The sequence below is a fragment of the Periophthalmus magnuspinnatus genome, chromosome 20 (assembly GCF_009829125.3).
Source record: "Periophthalmus magnuspinnatus isolate fPerMag1 chromosome 20, fPerMag1.2.pri, whole genome shotgun sequence".
In the NCBI taxonomy this organism is placed as follows: Eukaryota; Metazoa; Chordata; class Actinopteri; order Gobiiformes; family Gobiidae; genus Periophthalmus; species Periophthalmus magnuspinnatus.
The window spans coordinates 24,968,758-24,987,096 of NC_047145.1; the positions used below are offsets into that span (position 1 = coordinate 24,968,758).

The 18,339-nt window shown below is 44.1% G+C and overlaps 1 protein-coding gene and 1 non-coding gene across 2 annotated transcripts in view; both read right to left on the reverse strand.

The window, feature by feature from the left end:
* Positions 1-290: 290 nt before the first annotated feature.
* trnal-aag (transfer RNA leucine (anticodon AAG)) lies at positions 291-372 on the reverse strand. Its single transcript has one exon. It is a non-coding gene; the product is annotated as a tRNA-Leu (tRNA).
* Positions 373-4,707: 4,335 nt separating this feature from the next.
* Positions 4,708-18,339, reverse strand: part of LOC117388294 (gamma-aminobutyric acid receptor subunit rho-3-like) — an 18,062-nt gene continuing 4,430 nt past the window's right edge. Inside the window, exons 2-10 of the mRNA XM_033985808.1 lie at positions 16,538-16,650; positions 9,648-9,715; positions 8,947-9,170; positions 8,005-8,087; positions 7,790-7,927; positions 7,413-7,565; positions 7,172-7,233; positions 6,899-7,030; positions 4,708-5,040 (exon numbers count right to left, since the gene is read on the reverse strand). Of these exons, the coding sequence (XP_033841699.1) occupies positions 4,708-5,040; positions 6,899-7,030; positions 7,172-7,233; positions 7,413-7,565; positions 7,790-7,927; positions 8,005-8,087; positions 8,947-9,170; positions 9,648-9,715; positions 16,538-16,650 (1,306 nt within the window). The remainder of the gene's footprint in view (positions 5,041-6,898; positions 7,031-7,171; positions 7,234-7,412; positions 7,566-7,789; positions 7,928-8,004; positions 8,088-8,946; positions 9,171-9,647; positions 9,716-16,537; positions 16,651-18,339) is intronic.

Sequence of the window (18,339 nt, forward strand, 5' to 3'; positions counted from 1 at the left end):
AACACAACTCCAGGTCTGTTTGTGATGAGGAAACAATATTATAACATAGATCAGAAAAGATTAATATTGGCTCTTTAAAGTTGTATCAGTATTCATTGGATTGACTGAACATTTGTTAAGTTTGTTAAACAAAACTGACTGGTATTTGAGTGAGATAAATATGCAAGAATAAGTTAATGTATTTTGATCTTTACCCTTGTTTTTCTCGTCAAAGTAAAGCCCTAAACTCTATCACCTATCATTGTTTACTCATAATTATCTACAATGGATAAAAGAGTTAAAAAAACATCTGGCAGCGGTGGGATTCGAACCCACGCCCCCGAAGAGACTGGAGCCTTAATCCAGCGCCTTAGACCGCTCGGCCACGCTACCTACAGCTGCTTCAGCTTTTATGCAAACTCAGCTGGTGTAACAGTGACAGTGGTGTAACAGTCTATGCTGGGGTAACAGTGACACAGTCCTGTTTGCTCTGAGCTGAGCGCAAGCAACAGAATGTGGACACAATGATGAAACTTTATCATCATCCTATCATAAGCAGTGAGTGTGCAGTGGTGTCAAATACTTGTATTTCATTCCATGGAATGGATAATAATAATAGTAGTGGTAGTGGTAGTGGTAGTAGTAGTAGTAGTAGTAGTAGTAATAGTAAAAGTAGTTCTAGTTGTAGTAGAACATGGTATGTTCATGGTATAAGTAGTAGTGGTAGTAGTAGCAGTAGCAGTATTACCTGATATGGGCAAGAGTTAGTGTGGGTAGTAGTGATAGTAGCAGTTCTAGTAGCAGGCATGGGTAGAAGAAGTAGTATAAGTTTCAGTTCACCTAGAGTTCATACATTGCTATTCACATGTTGTCCCCTGTCCCACTCCCTTCTGGGGAGTGCAACTGTTTCAGATGCCTGGCCGCTGACCGCCCAGTGATGACTGGGCCCTAGATGCCTTGCTGTGCCCTGATCCTGTTCTGTGGATCTGGACTCTACCCTCCTTCGCCTGGGTGGATGGCCCAGTGCCTGGCTCGTCCTGCTGTTGGTGGACCTCCCTCTGTCCCTTAGTTGAGTGGGCTCTGGCCCTTAGTTGAGTGGCTCTGGCCCTTACTTGAGTGGCTCTGGCCCTTAGTTGAGTGGGCTCTGGCCCTTAGTTGAGGGGCTCTGGCCCTTAGTTGAGGGGCTCTGGCCCTTAGTTGAGTGGCTCTGGCCCTTAGTTGAGTGGGCTCTGGCCCTTAGTTGAGGGGTTCTGGCCCTTAGTTGAGGGGCTCTGGCCCTTAGTTGAGTGGCTCTCGCCCTTAGTTGAGTTTTTGAGGGTCTAAGTACAGTTCTCCACTTTCTTGTTTTCTGTTGATTAATTTTCTTGTCTGTTTCTGTTTCATTGTTGATTTTCTAACTTTCTGTTGGTTACATCAGTTCTCATGTTCAGCCCTAAGAGGCGACTGCTGTTGAGACTTTGGGCTTTACAAAAATAAATTGAATTGAGAAGTAGTAGCTGGTAGAGGTAATAGTAATAATGGTAGTATCTGGTAGGAGCACTAGTAGTAGTATCTGGTAGGAGTAATAGTAGCAGTAGTAGTAGTACCTGGTAGGGGTAGTAGTAAAAGTAGTACCTGGTAGGGGTAGTTGTAGTAGTAGGGAATGACCAGAGCTGCATGCTGGACCTCTGTAGATGCGTATAGATCTGGACAGAGCAGGTTCGGATGTGACATCATGAGGTCACGGTGAGGTCAGGCTGGGGTCAGGCTGAGGTCACACAGGGCACCAAAGGGTTAATGACAGTAATACATGAGAATGAGCTCAAATGGGACTGTGTGTGTGTGTGTGTGTGTGCTTCCACTGTAGTTTTAAACTAGAAATGATCCAAAGGAGGATGAAGTGGATAAAATGTGTAAGTGTAAATGAGTCAAACCCACAAACTTTAGAGTTGTCCCAGTGCCACCTGAAGGATCTCGGACCACAATTTGAGAAACACATCATAATCAGTCCAACCATGTGGACCATGTGTGCCACACAAACCACACGCGCACACGCACCGTGCTCACGGTTATGACGTAGGATTAGCAGAGCGCTTCTTTTCTTTCATAAACGCACTTTTACTTTTTCATTTAATCAGTAAAAAACATATTTTCCTGTCCGAATCTTAATTTAAGATGCTCAGTTAATACATTTATAATCGGCAGTGAAGTTTTGGTTGAAAAAAGACTTTGTTGCGTTGTTTTAACGTTTTAATGCTGTGGCTAATCAAACATAAACACAGCTCTGGCTAACCGCTAGCACGTGCTCAGGACACAGCACAACATGTTCAACACAGCTTCACTTTAGACACTTTTAAAATGGATTTCTTTTTACGCAGGTTTCGCCTTATATCACGTCACACTCACCTGTGTCCGGTCCCCAGAGGGAGGATGCCTCGGGAGGGCGAAACTTGGGCTCCACGGCGGAGTTTGAGCCTTGTCCGTGTGTCCGATCTGTCCACGGTAAAGTCTAACGTGTAACGTGTCCCGCTGCTGCCATGGAAACGAGCTCAGAAATGTGAACGTGCAAATGACAGAATCGCGTATTTTGAAACAGCTTTTGGTAACATAACGCACACAGAAAAATAAATAAATACATAAATAAATGATGAATAAATAAATAAAGAAGAAGAAGAAAGAAAGAAAGAAAGAATAAAAGTCTCCAGGAGCTGGAGACTTTATCATAGATGATTCAGGATTCTCATCCAAACATAAAATCACGTGCAAGAAATACAGTTAAAACATTCATTTAGAAAAAGTAGGATGTTATATCATCTTTTAATAGAAAAGTGGATAAAATATGTTCTTTCTGGATATATTTTAGTTTTAATGTGCGAATCCAGTCAATTTGTGAAGTGCAGTATAAGGTTTAGTGAACCCAATGGAGTGGTTTGTGTATTCAGGACCTGCTTTGAGTCCACTTTACTTTCGGTGTAGACCTGCTTTGGTCTTGCTCGAGTGCTGGTCTAATACAGGTTTAGTTCGGGTTTTGCTCAGTGTTTAGTGTACATATTTAGACTAGTCTAAATTAGCCTAATGTTTTTTTTATTTTGTTTTTTTGTTGTTGTTGTTTTTAGATTTTTAGACAGTATTTTAGGCCAAAATATGACCTCCACAATGTGTGCAGTTTTTATTCTTTCATCCACCAGTTTGACAAAAAATAAAATATAATATTGTGAATAAAACACCTCACATAATTGTGATCCATAAAGGACACTACAGTGACACAAGACACTTTGAAATAAGAAATATGCTTCATCCACCACTGGGCAAATGCACATTTGACCCCAATTTGAGGTTTTAGGCATGTAACGTTATTGGAGTGTTCACCATGATACAGACCATATACACAGGAGAGAGGGGAGTCTAACCCACAACCTCCTCGCTGAGAGGAGCACAGGATAACCACTCTGCCACAGTAACACAGGGAGAACATGCACACTCTACTCAGAGAGATCAGGAGTCTAACCCACAACCTCCTGGTGACAGGGAGGAAACAGGATAACCACTCTGCCACAGTGACACAGGGAGATTTTAAACATAAAGTCTGTGAATGTTCATTGTTCATTGTTTTCTGGTTCCATTATAAGAAATCTCCAAAAGTCAAATCACAAATGTTTTCCTGATCACTTCCATCGGTGACAAGCTCCATTCTCCCTCTGTATTTCACCAACCACCCCCCATCATCTGGGAGGGCATCTGACACAACACAACATCTGCACATTCACTAGAGACATTTGACCTGCCCATATCTCAGTCAGACATTTACGAAACACTTCTGAACTTACTGTACTAGTATTATCAAACTTCACTTTGATACTCAGGAACAGACTCAGTACTCAGTACCGATTCTGATACTACAATTTCTTTAGACAATATACTGTGATTTTGCACATTAAATGGTAGTATAGTGGTCCCTGGTTTATCTCAGGGGTTACGTTCTAAAAATAACCCGCAATAGGCGAAATCCACGAAGTATCAGCTTTATTTTTTATCAATTATTCTCTATGTTTTGCAGCTGTAAAACCCCTCACCACACACTTTATACACTTTTGTCACACAGGCATTAACATTTTCTCACATTTCTCTCTTGTTCAAACCTTCGTATATTATATCCCTCTTCCTTGATGATCTCTTTAAATGTGTTGTTCACGTGTCTCTGTTCCAGCGGTATCTGCAGAGGCGCCTCTCCGTGCAGAGAAACACTTGCAAACACACAGCACCTCAGAGTCACACTGTGATCCAACATTTATGTAAATTTGTCTGTCCTGTACAGGAGACACGGCACGGAGGAGACTGATGGACAATGGTCTACAGTCCAACAGCCAATCAGGACGCAGAACACAATGCAGTTCATACGCTGTAAATGCATGGAAAACTGAACAAACAAAAAAATCCACGAAACAGCAAGACCATGAAAGGTGAACCGTGATATAGCGAGGGACAACTTGTACTTTGTGTTGTATTCCATGTGTGTAATCCCTCAGTGTGCAGTAGGTTCATAGTGGTCCATGGTGTGTACTAGTCTATGTGTCTTATACTTCAATTCAACATCATTATAAACATATTCAGGAAAGGTTCAGTTCTGTCCTGTCAATGGGACTTTTTTAGTATCGATACCTGCGAACAACGAGTCTCTAGTTTCGATACTAGTCTTAGAATGGATTAGTATCTGATTTCCGATACTTTTGAGCCCTTTTTTGCTGAGTCTCATGAGTACAGGCTCCAGTAGACGATGTTGAAGAGCAGGTAGGACAGAGGAAAGGCCAGTCTGGAGTATGAGTCGATCAGATAACTGTTACTGACGATCAGATCCACGTTCTCTTTCACCGAGCGCTGTCTCCTGAGCCGCGTGCCCTCCGACGCCTCCCGGAGAACAGGGCTGTGGGCCGCGGACACCAGGGGGTCCAGGGGATCTAGAGGGTCCAGGGGGTCAGAGGTCAACCCCACAGGGAGTCTGGGGAACGCAGTCAGCTCCATGTCGTTGTCGTGGAAACAGCCATCGAACGCCATGGCCTGACTGGCATCGTACCCCGAAGGTAACTGAGAGAGAAAGAGGGAGGAAGAGAAAGAGGTAGGAAGAGAGAGAGATGAGAGAGAAAGAGGGAGGAAGAGAAAGAGATGAGAGAGAAAGAGGGAGGAAGAGAAAGAGAAGAGAGAGAAAGAGAGAGATGATAGAGAAAGAGGGAGGAAGAGAGAGTGATGAGAGAGAAAGAGGGAGGAAGAGAGAGTGATGAGAGAGAAAGAGGGAGAAAGAGAAAGATGAGAGAAAGAGGGAGGAAGAGAGAGTGATGAGAGAGAAAGAGGGAGGAAGAGAAAGAGATGAGAGAGAAAGAGGGAGGAAGAGAGAGTGATGAGAGAGAAAGAGGGAGGAAGAGAGAGTGATGAGAGAGAAAGAGGGGGGAAGAGAGAGAGATGAGAGAGAAAGAGGGAAGAAGAGAAAGAGATGAGAGAGAAAGAGGGAGAAAGAGAGTGATGGGAGAGAAAGAGAGAGATGATAGAGAAAGAGGGAGGAAGAGAGAGTGATGAGAGAGAAAGAGGGAGGAAGAGAAAGAGATGAGAGAGAAAGAGGGAGGAAGAGAGAGTGATGAGAGAGAAAGAGGGAGGAACAGAGAGAGTGATGAGAGAGAAAGAGGGAGGAAGAGAGAGAGATGAGAGAGAAAGAGGGAAGAAGAGAAAGAGATGAGAGAGAAAGAGGGAGAAAGAGAGAGTGATGGGAGAGAAAGAGAGAGATGATAGAGAAAGAGGGAGGAAGAGAGAGTGACGAGAGAGAAAGAGGGAGGAAGAGAGAGTGATGAGAGAGAAAGAGGGAGGAAGAGAGAGAGATGAGAGAGAAAGAGGGAAGAAGAGAAAGAGATGAGAGAGAAAGAGGGAGAAAGAGAGAGTGATGGGAGAGAAAGAGAGAGATGATAGAGAAAGAGGGAGGAAGAGAGAGTGATGAGAGAGAAAGAGGGAGGAAGAGAAAGAGATGAGAGAGAAAGAGGGAGGAAGAGAGAGTGATGAGAGAGAAAGAGGGAGGAAGAGAGAGTGATGAGAGAGAAAGAGGGAGGAAGAGAGAGATGAGAGAGAAAGAGGGAAGAAGAGAAAGAGATGAGAGAGAAAGAGGGAGAAAGAGAGAGTGATGGGAGAGAAAGAGAGAGATGATAGAGAAAGAGGGAGGAAGAGAGAGTGATGAGAGAGAAAGAGGGAGAAAGAGAGAGATGAGAGAAAGAGAGAGGAAGAGAGAGATGAGAGAGAAAGAGAGAGGAAGAGAGAGATGAGAGGGAAAGAGGGAGAAATAGAGAGTAATGAGAGAGAAAGAGGGAGAAAGAGAGAGATGAGAGAGAAAGAAGAGAGAGAAGAGAAGGGAGAAAAGGATGGGAGAGGAGAGAAAAGCAGAAAGGACGTGTAGGTATTCAAAATATGTTTACAATTTTGTTTAAAATAAGGACCAAAGCCTGTCTAACTTACACAATAATTTTAAGTTCACAAACTGATACTTAACTGATTTAAACAAGGATCATATGTAACGTACTGAAACATGAAACATGGGTTTAACTTTGTCTGTTTCACACCAGTGTGAATGTGTCAAACACAGAAGCCTCAGAGATGAAGGCCTCACATGAAGCAGCAGCAGCACACACACATGTGAGCTGCACAAGTGTTGGAGACATGTGTGTTGACAGAACTGCCAGTAGAGGGCAGTGTGTAGCAGTTGTACTGAGAGTGCTCTCATTTCCATATTACACTTTTACTGACTGTTGGAACAGGCGTAATGGTTCAAGTATTTATAGTTGTACAAGTGAGAGCAGTATTAGTAGTAGCATGAGCTGCAGCAGTAGTAATAATATAGTTTATAGTAGTTGCAATATCAGAAATTGTAGTAATAGTTGTATAGAAGTAAAAGTGTTATAAGTAGTACCTTGCCCTTCTTCATCTTCCTCCACTCCTCAAGGGTGGTGCAGTAGTTTACAGCTGCGTACTCGATCACAGAGAGGAAGACGAAGAGGAAGCTCACCCACAGATATATGTCCACGGCCTTCACATACGACACCTGAACAGCACACAGAGGAGAAGGAATGTGACAAGGAGTAGTAGCAGTAGTAGATGTAATAGCAGTAGTAGAAGTATTAGCAGTAGTAGTAGTAGTAGTAGTTGTTGTAGTAGTAGTACTGGCAGTGGTAGAAGTACAGACCTGAGGCATGGAGGAGGAGACTCCAGTGATGATGGTGGACATGGTGAGGACAGTGGTGATACCTGTGGCACACACAGAACCAGTGATACCTGGCCTAAGTGTATATAGTACAGTATATTACAGGTAGTTATTACCCAGTGATTTTCTAGTATATATAGTAGTATAATAGTACCCAGTGATACCCAGTCCTGCCCATATCTAGCACAGTTTTTGTATAGTGTATATAGTAGTATAGTGTTACCTAGAGATACCCGCGCGGGCACGGCCCTGCGGTCGATCCAGAAGGACACCCAGGACAGCACCACCATGAGCATGGTCGGGAAGTATGTCTGCAGCATGAAGAAGAAGATGTGCCTCCTCAAAAGGAAGCTTATGAACAGACGATTGTACCAACCTGGAGCAGAAGATGCAGAGAAGACAGAGTACAGGGCAGTTATAGTGTGAGGTACCGGCCTGGGACATGAGACACAGAATACACACAGTGAGACAGAACACACAGTACACAGGACAGTTACAGTAGTACAGTCTAGCAGGAAGCACACAGCACACAGAGGAGGACAGGTCTGTTAAAGGGACAGTGTGCTCTAGTGGTCTGAACAGAGAGAGCAGGGGTCAGACCGGTGCTGCTGTAGAAGGCCAGTCCGCTGGAGGCCTGGAAGTGCTCGATGAAGAACTGAGACAGAGCCATCTCGTCTGTTCTGAGGGAGTCGTTTCCATTTTTCCAGTAGAGCATTAGGTCGTTCTCGTTGTACGCGTCTGGGGCACATATACGAGTATTAGTATGTTTATAAAAGTCCTCCATGTACATAAATGTAATATACAGAGGGGCTCACAGCTCTCCAGCTCCAGAGAACAGTTCTGAGTGTCTAGAGGAAACCTGCTGAAGTCCATGGAGCAGAGCGCAGTCACTGTGACTCTGGAACAACAATAAACATATACAAACACATTCATTCATGTACACAGAGGGGCAGTATAGAGCTCTTTGAGTAATCCTGTATTGTCTGGTATTTGAGGCCTGATTAATCAGAACATTACAGCTTTCACCTTTTCCCATATCAAAAACAACTTTGGCTGAATAAATGGTGAGGGGCAATAGCTTTGCCACGCTTAAAAGATCTGAGAGCACATTTTACACTATAGGTCCGCTTTGAAAGGTCAGTTCTGGTTCAGTCCTAATTTAGTCCTGGTTTAGTCCTGGTTCCGTTCTGGGTTAATTCCTAGTTCAGTCCTGTTTCAATCCTGGGTTAGTCCTGGTTCAATCCCGGTTCAGTCCTAGTTTGGTCTTGGTTTAATCCTTGTTTAGTCCAGGTTTAGTCCTGGTTTAGTCCTGGTTCAGTCCTGGTTCAGTCCTGGTTCAGTCCTGGTTCAGTCCTGGTTCAGTCATGGTTTAGTCCTGGTGTAGTTCTGGTTCAGTTCTTGTTTAGTCCTCAATCTGTGCTGGTTTATTCCAGGTTTATTCTTTGTTCAGTCCTGGTTCAGTCCTGGTTTAGTCCTGGTTCAGTCCTGGTTCAGTCCTGGTTTAGTCCTGGTTTAGTCCTGGTTCAGTCCTGGTTCAGTCCTGGTTCGGTCCTGGTTCGGTCCTGGTTCAGTCCTGGTTTAGTCCTGGTTCAGTTCTGGTTTAGTCCTGGTTCAGTCCTGGTTTAGTCCTGGTTCTGTCCTGGTTCGGTCCTGGTTCGGTCCTGGTTCGGTCCTGGTTCGGTCCTGGTTCGGTCCTGGTTCGGTCCTGGTTTAGTCCTGATTCAGTCCTGGTCGAGTCCTGGTTCCTTGGTCCTTACCTGACGCTGTAGAGGATGTTTCCGTCAGGATACACTCGGAGCATGATGTTTTCCATGGTGGTGTCGTGGATGAAGGAGCGTTTGGAGTGGACGAAGAAGACATCGGGAACCCAGATCTTCTTGACGAGCCTAGAGTCAAAGGTCCTGCTCTGGTTATTATGGGATGGAAACGACAGGCGCTCGTCCTTCCAGTAGTGACGCAGGTACAGGGTCATGGTGAAGTCCTGAGCAGACAGGGGCAGACATTATTCTCCTGACCATTGTAGTCAGGGAGGTTCTAGAGCAGGTCTGGTTGTGGTCATTTGGGAGGTTCTAGAGCACGTCTGGTTGTGGTCATTTGGGAGGTTCTAGAGCACGTCTGGTTGTGGTCATTTGGGAGGTTCTAGAGCAGGTCTGGTTGTGGTCATTTGGGAGGTTCTAGAGCAGGTCTGGTTGTGGTCATTTGGGAGGTTCTAGAGCAGGTTTGGTTGTGGTCATTTGGGAGGTTCTAGAGCAGGTCTGGTTGTGGTCATTTGGGAGGTTCTAGAGCAGGTTTGGTTGTGGTCATTTGGGAGGTTCTAGAGCAGGTCTGGTTGTGGTCATTTGGGAGGTTCTAGAGCAGGTTTGGTTGTGGTCATTTGGGAGGTTCTAGAGCAGGTCTGGTTGTGGTCATTTGGGAGGTTCTAGAGCAGTGTGCTGTGTAAAGGTATGCACATTCTCACCATGTTGACCTCAGAGATGCTGTCGATGCTCTCCACCTGAACATCGATGCCCACAGGGATCGCAGAAGCTGAGGAACAACAAATGAAACACAGTGAGAGGGCGAAATACCTATTTTAGTCCTGATTTAGTCCTGGTTCATTTCTGGTTCAGTCCTGTTTTAGTCTTGTTTTAGTCTTGGTTTAGTTCTGTTCTGTTGGTATTTCCTGAGCGTTCTAGACCCCACACTTAACCTACTTTTCCCAAACCCACGTCTTTTTCTCTGTTTTAGTTTCCATCTAAACCTCTCGTTATGACGTCGGTGCAGTCTATTTTCTGAAACACCGACTAATTTTAGGATTTCCCCTTCGCCTAAATTATCACCTACCTCTGTGCTCCAGGAACTATTCAAGTCCACAGACACTGCCCTTTAAAGAGGAGGTGATGGTCCAGCGAGAGAGATGGAGTCTAACCCACAACCTCCTGACTGAGAGGAGAAGGCACAATAACCACTCTGCCACAGTATGTTAAATATTACTTGTAGAGTTGGTCAGTGGTCTGTGTGTCCTCAGATGAACTCTGCTTTTCATATTTTTCTGTATTGTTGAGTTCACGCCTCTTGTAAACACATTTTATTGTTTATAATAAACACCAAGAGCGAAGATTCATGAGACAATTTTGCATTTGTGTGGTTTTCATTTAACTGAAGAGAACTGTGGCATGCTAGCTCAGTAGCTAGTGCCCACGCCTCACAGCAAGGAGGTTCTGGGTTTGATTCCCGGGCCTTTCTGTGTGGAGTTTGCATGTTCTCTCTGTGTCTGTGTGGAGTTTGCATGTTCTCTCTGTGTCTGTGTCGGCTTCTTGAAGTTTCCTCCATCAACCCAAAACATGCACAATGGGTCAAATCCTCCAGCTGAGGTCGTCCTGACCAGACCCAGATCTGGAGATGGTCCCACTGCTCCTGACAGGTTTAACCCAGAGACACTGAAGGACGGGTCAAATGCAGAGGAGACATTTCCCTGTGGGACAATAAACTATGCCTTAACCTTAAAGTGGTCAAATCAAGTGTCTGGGTCACATTCAGTAGTTTCCACACGGTTCTCATCTAAACTTTTTGATTGGTACAAGGTAGATGCTTCCTTAAGGTTCTCATCCAGCAAAATGCGATTTAATTGTACACACAAAAAAAACATGCAGCCTCATTTGTAGTTTTCTCATGTTAAAAAAGTTGTTTTTCCGAACCAGAAGAAATAACTCTCTGTGGCTTCAGTCAAACTCCATTTGGTAAAGTCTTGGCACTTTTGTTATTGATTTCTTCCTGTCTGAGTGGAAAACAAGAAACCTGCTCTTAAAGTCCCATTCAGGTCCAGTCCTGGTCCAGTCCTGGTCCAGTCCTGGTCCAGTCCTGGTCCAGTCCTGGTTTAGCTCCAGTTTGGTCTGGGAGCTCTGACCTCAGCTGTTGGTTGGACATTCCAGCTCTCCCCACTTCTCAGAGCTGGATTTTCCACAGTGTTTCTTTCTTGTTCATTACAGACAGGACGCAGCGAGGGACAAAACTCATTTGATTTTTGCAGTTCATAAACAAACTCCTGTCCAGACTCTAGCAAGAAAGAGGCCAAACCAAAGTACGACGTAAACTATTAGTCAAAACACTCTTTTTTTCTCAAGATGCACAATAAATGTAAATGTATGTACCATATGTTTACAGGTCTTTCATCCATCTATTCTACACCAAACTTATTTTAACTAAACAGCCTGTCCAGGGACGACAGGTGGAAATGAGTACTTTAGCTATAACCTGGCACTAAATATCTTTCCTGTTCTTTTAAGGTCAATGTAATGTCGTACACTGTCCCTGTTCAAATAAAAGCAGAACATACCATAAACTAAACCAGGACTAAGGTTTTAATGCACATCCTCTGCTCTCACCCCTTCTTACTCCCTTCTCACCCCTTCTCTTTTTTAACATTTAACATGAAATATTTCTGACTCTTTCACTGAGCAAAATGAATATGACTTCACACCTACTTTTCTAGTCCCACCAGATCTAAACCAGGTCTACAACGGGACTATTCCAGGTCTAATCTAGGACTAAACCAGGTCTAAAAGTTATTACTAAAAGTTACTTCCACTGTAGTGCTACACCTGTAGGAGGAGCAGGAACACGTGGTGGATGTGGTGGTGATTGTGTGGGTTTTGTACATTACGCTAACTGACAGATGACACATAGTAAATGTGAAACGTCAAAGTCTCCAGTTGTGGCTAAAGTTCATTATTCTCCTCAGAGCTGTTTCCTCATGTTTGTATTTGTGCTGGTGAAGTCTGTTCTTCCTCAAACTAAACCACTGACTCACTCTCTCCTCCCCTCTCCTTCTCCTCTCCTCCTCTCCTCCTTTCTCTCCTCCTCTCTTCTCTCCTCTTTTCCTCTCTCCTCTTCTCCTCCTCTCTCCTCTTCTCTCCTGACCTCTGACCCCGCTGCGTCGCGGCTCAGATTTATATCTGTTCCATATTGTTTTTTGATGATCACATTTTGTTTTTGTTGCTCAAGTTTTTCAGGTCAAACTTTCATCCCAAATGTTTGTAATCCCTCACCACAAATATGGTCACGTTTGATGGGCTTAAAGAGAGAGAGAGAGAGAGAACGAGGGAGGGAAGGAGGGGGGTGAGAGAGAGAGAGAGAGAATGAGGGAAAGAGGGAGGGAGGGGGGTGAGAGAGAGAGAAAGAGAGAGAGAGAATGAGGAAGAGAGGGAGGGGGGTGAGAGAGGGAGAAAGAGAGATAGAACGAGGGAGAGAGGGAGGGGGTGAGAGGGAGGGGGTGAGAGAGAGGGGGAAAGAGAGAGAATGAGCGAGGGAGGGAGGGGGGTGAGGGAGAGAGACGGAGGGAGACAAGGAGGGAGGGCATGAGAGAGGGAGGGGGTGAGAGAGAGAAAGAGAGAGAGATAGAACAGGGGAGGGAGGGAGGGGGTGAGAGAGAGAGAGATAGAATGAGGGAGAGAGACGGAGGGAGACAAGGAGGGAGGGCATGAGAGAGAGAGGGAGGGGGGAAGAGAGAGAAAGAGACGGGGGTGGGGGGCTGGAGTCTATACTTTCTTAAGAATAAAAACAGTTATATCTAAGTTTAGGTACATTTTATTGTCCACAAATGGAAATGTGTCCTCTGTATTTGACCCGTCCTTCAGTGTCTCTGGGTTAAACCTGTGAGCTGGACCCTGGGTCACATGAGGACTCTGGGTCCTGTGCACAGCTGTGTCTGTCTCTGTCTCTGTGCCTCTGTCTCTGTTTCTCTGTGTCTGTCTCTGTCTCACATGTCTGTCTGTTTGTCTCTGTCTCACACGTGTCTCTGTGTCTGTCTCACACTTGTCTCCATGTCTGTGTCTGTCTCACACGTGTCTCTGTGTTTCTCTCTGTCTCACACATGACTCTGTCTCTGTGTCTGTCTCACATCTGTCTCTGTGTCTCTCTCTGTCTCACATGTGTCTCTGTGTCTCACATCTGTCTCTCTGTTTGTCTCTGTCTCACACGTGTCTCTGTGTCTGTCTCACATCTGTCTCTCTGTTTGTCTCTGTCTCACACGTGTCTCTGTGTCTGTCTCACATCTGTCTCTCTGTTTGTCTCTGTCTCACACGTGTCTCTGTGTCTGTCTCACATCTGTCTCTCTGTTTGTCTCTGTCTCACACGTGTCTCTGTGTCTGTCTCACATCTGTCTCTCTGTTTGTCTCTGTCTCACACGTGTCTCTGTGGATTATCACTGTTTACGGATGTTTTTTTAAAAGGATTCAGGGATGAGTTTACAAAAAGATTTAAGGTTTGAGTCTGAAGAGAGGGACACAGACAGAGAGAGAGAGATGGAAAGAGGAGAGAGAGAGAAGGAGACAGACAGAGAGAGAGAAATGGAAAGAGGAGAAGGAGAGAGGGACACGGAGAGAAAGAGAGATGGAAAGAGTAGAGGGAGAGAAGGAGACAGACGGAGAGAGAGCAATGGAAAGAGGAGAGGGAGAGAAATGGGGAGAGAGAGATGGAAAGAGGAAAAGGGAGGGGCAGAGAGGGAGGAAGCAGGGGTTAGTACCTCTGTGTGTCAGATGCCCTCCCATGCCCCTGTATTCCTGTGGTGTTGGGGGCAGTGAATGGGGTCTATTGTTTTCCTGACACGAGTCCATCTGCCTGAGACCTGGTCCTAATCCAGATTACAGCTCTACAATCCCACACAGACACACACACAGAAACACACACACAGACATACAAGCACACACACGCACACAGACACACACACACCTATGCACATGCACACACACACACACACCCCTATGCAAACAAATACACAACACACACACATGCACACAAATGCACAACACACACATGCACACACACACACATGCACACACACACACACGCACACACACACATATGCAGACAAATACACAACACACACACATGCACACACACACACATGCACACAAATGCACAACACACACATGCACACACACACACATGCACACACACACACGCACACACACACATATGCAGACAAATACACAACACACACACATGCACACACACACATGCACACAAATGCACAACACACACATGCACACACACACATGCACACAAATGCACAACACACACAAATGCACACAAATGCACAACACACATGCACACACACCCCCACACCCCCCCCCCCCACACACACACACCCCTATACAGACATGCACACACACACGGACACACACATATACACACACACATGCACACACACATGCACACAAATAGACATACACGCACACATTAACACACACACGCATATTCACACACACACATTACAGTCTATAGTTGACACTTCTCTGTGGTGGAAGAGGCTGTGTAACTGTGAGGTTGCAGCCTGCACAGTATGAAATACTTGTGTACTTTGTGTGTACTTTGTGTGTACTTTTACGGTGAAATACTGAAGCTCACTGTGGACACTGACAGGCAGCATTCCCTCCCCCAGTGCACAGAACACAATGAAACAGTCCAGGTGCCAAGCAACATTAAACGTGCACTATAACTGTGGGAAATTCCAGAGTATGGCATTAAAATATATATGTCCATGGAGACAAGCAGGTGATATCACCAGGCCAACTTACAGCTCAGCTCTATGGAGCTCTAACCTTAAGAATGCATGTTTCTGGTCTTTACACAAACAGCTGTTGTTGTGAGACAGATAAATTTAATGCCATACTGAAGAATATTAAACCAATGACATACCCATGGAAACAAGCAGGAGGAGGTTCCACCAGAAAAGTTACATAGACCACCTTTAATTTTCAGTATTAAACTAAAATAATAGTGAAAGTGAAAGGTGGCTAGTACTCAGTTACATTTACTTGAGTAACTTTTTTAATAAATTGTGATTTTCAGAGTACTTTTTTAGCAGCACACTTTACTCCTACTTTAGTAATATGTGTATTGAAGTAACAGTACTCTTACTTGAGTAAAAGTTGTGGGTCCTCTTCTCACTGTGAGTACTTGAGCTTTATGTAACAACATGAGATGATGTGAACATTTGTGTTTCTTGCTCCTTTCAGATATGATTTAGTTTGGCTCATTTTTGTGTCTGAAAACAGCAGATGTTGTGCAGTATTTCATGTTTTATCCTTCACATTATTTTACCTTCAAATTATAAATCAGATGTTACGTCCTGACAGTTTCTCTTTAAATTACTCTTACTTAAGTAGTACTTTTCCCAAATACTATTTTATTCTTACTTGAGAAATTTCTTGGACCACTATTTCATACTTGTACTTGAGTAATATTATTTTGAAGTAGCGTTACTTTTACTTGAGTACATTGTTTGGCTGCTGTCCACCTCTGGATAAAGTCTTGTCCATATTGTTTGCGTGGAGACAAAGCTGTAGAATGTAGGGCAGAGGCGTTTGGTCTCGTATCGCGCAGTGACGGGATTATTTCAGATTACGGAGGTGTGGAGTGTCCTGGGCTTATGTTATGGTGCATACACTTTCACTTTAAATGCTGTGTGTGTTATTACGGTAGAAGCTCGGTGTGATGTGTGATTACTGTGCGGCTTTAGGAGGACGGGCGAGTGCAGGTGGGACTAAAGCCCATATGCCTCATGTGCTTTATGCTAATGGCCTGTGAAAATATGAACTCAGAAGACAATGGCTTTATCCCTCATTTTGAAAAAAGGCTTTTAACTGCATTTATGGAAAAAGACTGTTGTTCATTTGCTGAAATCTGATGGTGGAAAGATTCTCCTGAAGCCACACTTGTCCTGGGGCAGACTCACAAATATGGCTACCATTAAATATCACATTTACGTAACGCCTTTAGCCTTCAACGCACTTTACATCACACCACACACACACTACATACACACATACAACCACACACAAATACACACACAGACACACACACCCCTACACACACACAGGCACACCCCTTCACACACACACACACACACACACACACTGGAGGCAGGGGGGTTAAGAGCTGGATTGAAGCTGCTAACCTTCAGATCAGAGGACAAACACTCACCAACTGATCTACTGCTGCTCAGTGTGTTCCACTACAGCACACATGTGAGACATGCTTAAACTGGACGTTAAAGTCCTGATTGAGTCCAGATGTAGTCCTACTTTAGTCCTACTTTAGTCCTGCTTTAGTTCTGCTTTAGTCCTGCTTTAGTCCTGCTTTAGTCCTGGTTTAGTCCTGCTTTAGTCCTGCTTTAGTCCTGGTTTAGTCCTGCTTTAGTCCTGCTTTAGTCCTGCTTTAGTCCTGCTTTAGTCCTGCTTTAGTCCTGCTTTAGTCCTGGTTTAGTCCTGCTTTAGTCCTGCTTTAGTCCTGGTTTAGTCCTGCTTTAGTCCTGCTTTAGTCCTGCTTTAGTCCTGCTTTAGTCCTGCTTTAGTCCTGGTTTAGTACCTCCAAACCCAGGTCTCATGGCGAAGTCGTGCTCTTCGATCCTCAGGAGTTGCTCTGTTTTGATGAGCAGAGTTTTGGTGCTGTCCTGTCGCTTCAGTTTGTAGTCAATCCTCCTGAAATCAAAAAATAAGAAAGTTTAGTCCTGGTTTAGAGATAAATTACAATAACACACTGCAAACAGAGCATTTTGAGCTTTGGAGATGTCACAGACTAATAATAAAGTAGTTACTTAAACATGTGTGAATGAAGCAAAACACAACTCCAGGTGTGTTTTTGAGGAGGTCATAGTGTAATATGGGCCTTTTAAATGAGACTGTTCATAGTATTTAGGGCAGGTTTAGTTGTACCAGTGCAGCGCTGACATTTCTGCACTGGCTGAGAATTAGCTCTGAAATAAAGACAGAAGAGTGGTTATTTTAATGAGTATTTGTGTCTTTGTGTAACTGTGAGTGAAGGAGGGGCTCAAACAGAGAGAATCATTTACTTAAACTCATAAAGAGATGTAAACACTGCTTAAATCTTGTTTAAATCCTCTTTAAATATGGGGCGTAAATGCAGTCAGCTTTTAACACTGCAGACACAAAACAAAGATGTAACATGGGCCTGCCTACTGTTAACAAAAACACACGCGAGCCGGAGTCTGCACCCCAAACAAGGTCATTTAAAGGAACACTATGGAACTTTTCTGCTTGTCTCCATGGAGGTGTTAGTACTACTACTAGCCTGTGATCAATCTGAAGGTTCATGCTCCTGTTTAGGTGTTACATTTTCAACAAAAAGGTGAGAGACGAACTGAAAAACTGTTGGCTAATGCTAGCTAGCTTGACTGTAATGGGTTTTTTTTTTAAGAGGGACTTGTTTAACAGCACAAATCAGTTCACCTGTTGAAGTTCCAGCTCAGTTGTCAGTCAGTTCTTTCTGTTTAGATTGTGTTGAAATAAAGATCAGATTACAGTCTAACAAAGCCTCAGACAGAGCAGTGCCTACAGTTGTGCCTAAATGCACAGTTTGAAAGTGGGTTGTTCCTGTGGTACAGACGTGGCATCAGGAGTGATTCTGAGATGGCAGTTTGTGTGGAGGCGCTGAGCTGCAGGAAGTGGTGGTTGTGGTTGGCTGCTCTTGTAGCTGGCTGATTGACACACTGAGCAGTTTTTGAAGTTTAACATGTTTTATATTAACAGTCATATTTAACACAGAGCTGGAAGGTAACATTAATATAGTTATAATGTGTGATCCAGTGAGTTCTTGGGTCGAGTCACTGACAGAAATGACCAGGTTCAACATGTATGAATTCACCTTTGGATATTTCATGTAAAGTACAATGTAATCCATTTTCCTGTCCAAACCAGCCACATTATTGCAACTGAAGATAACTATGGAAATGAAGTGTGTTCAATAACAAGTAAAGCTTGAACCACTAACACTGTCCTTTTAGCTGTATGTATTAGCTGTACTTTTGTACCTTGTATTACCTCATGGCTATAAGGCGGTGTGTGGTTTTATGAAGAACTGAGGTCCCACATGAAACAATACACTCATCTGTCACTTTATATTTACTGACACATGAGAGCCAGAGGAGGCGCTGTGCTCGTTTTGAAGTTTAGAGCTGTTTATCAAAAGAAAATTAATTCACCAAAGGACAAAACATTTCAGATCAAAACATTTCAAACATGTGTCAGAGGTCTGTGTCATGTCGTAAACACAGAAGCTCTGAGACAATGGAGGAGTGAGGAGAGCAGAAGGATCACAGGAACAGGAGAAAGTCAGGCTTAAGTGAGCTCAAACTCATCTGGTTTATTTAA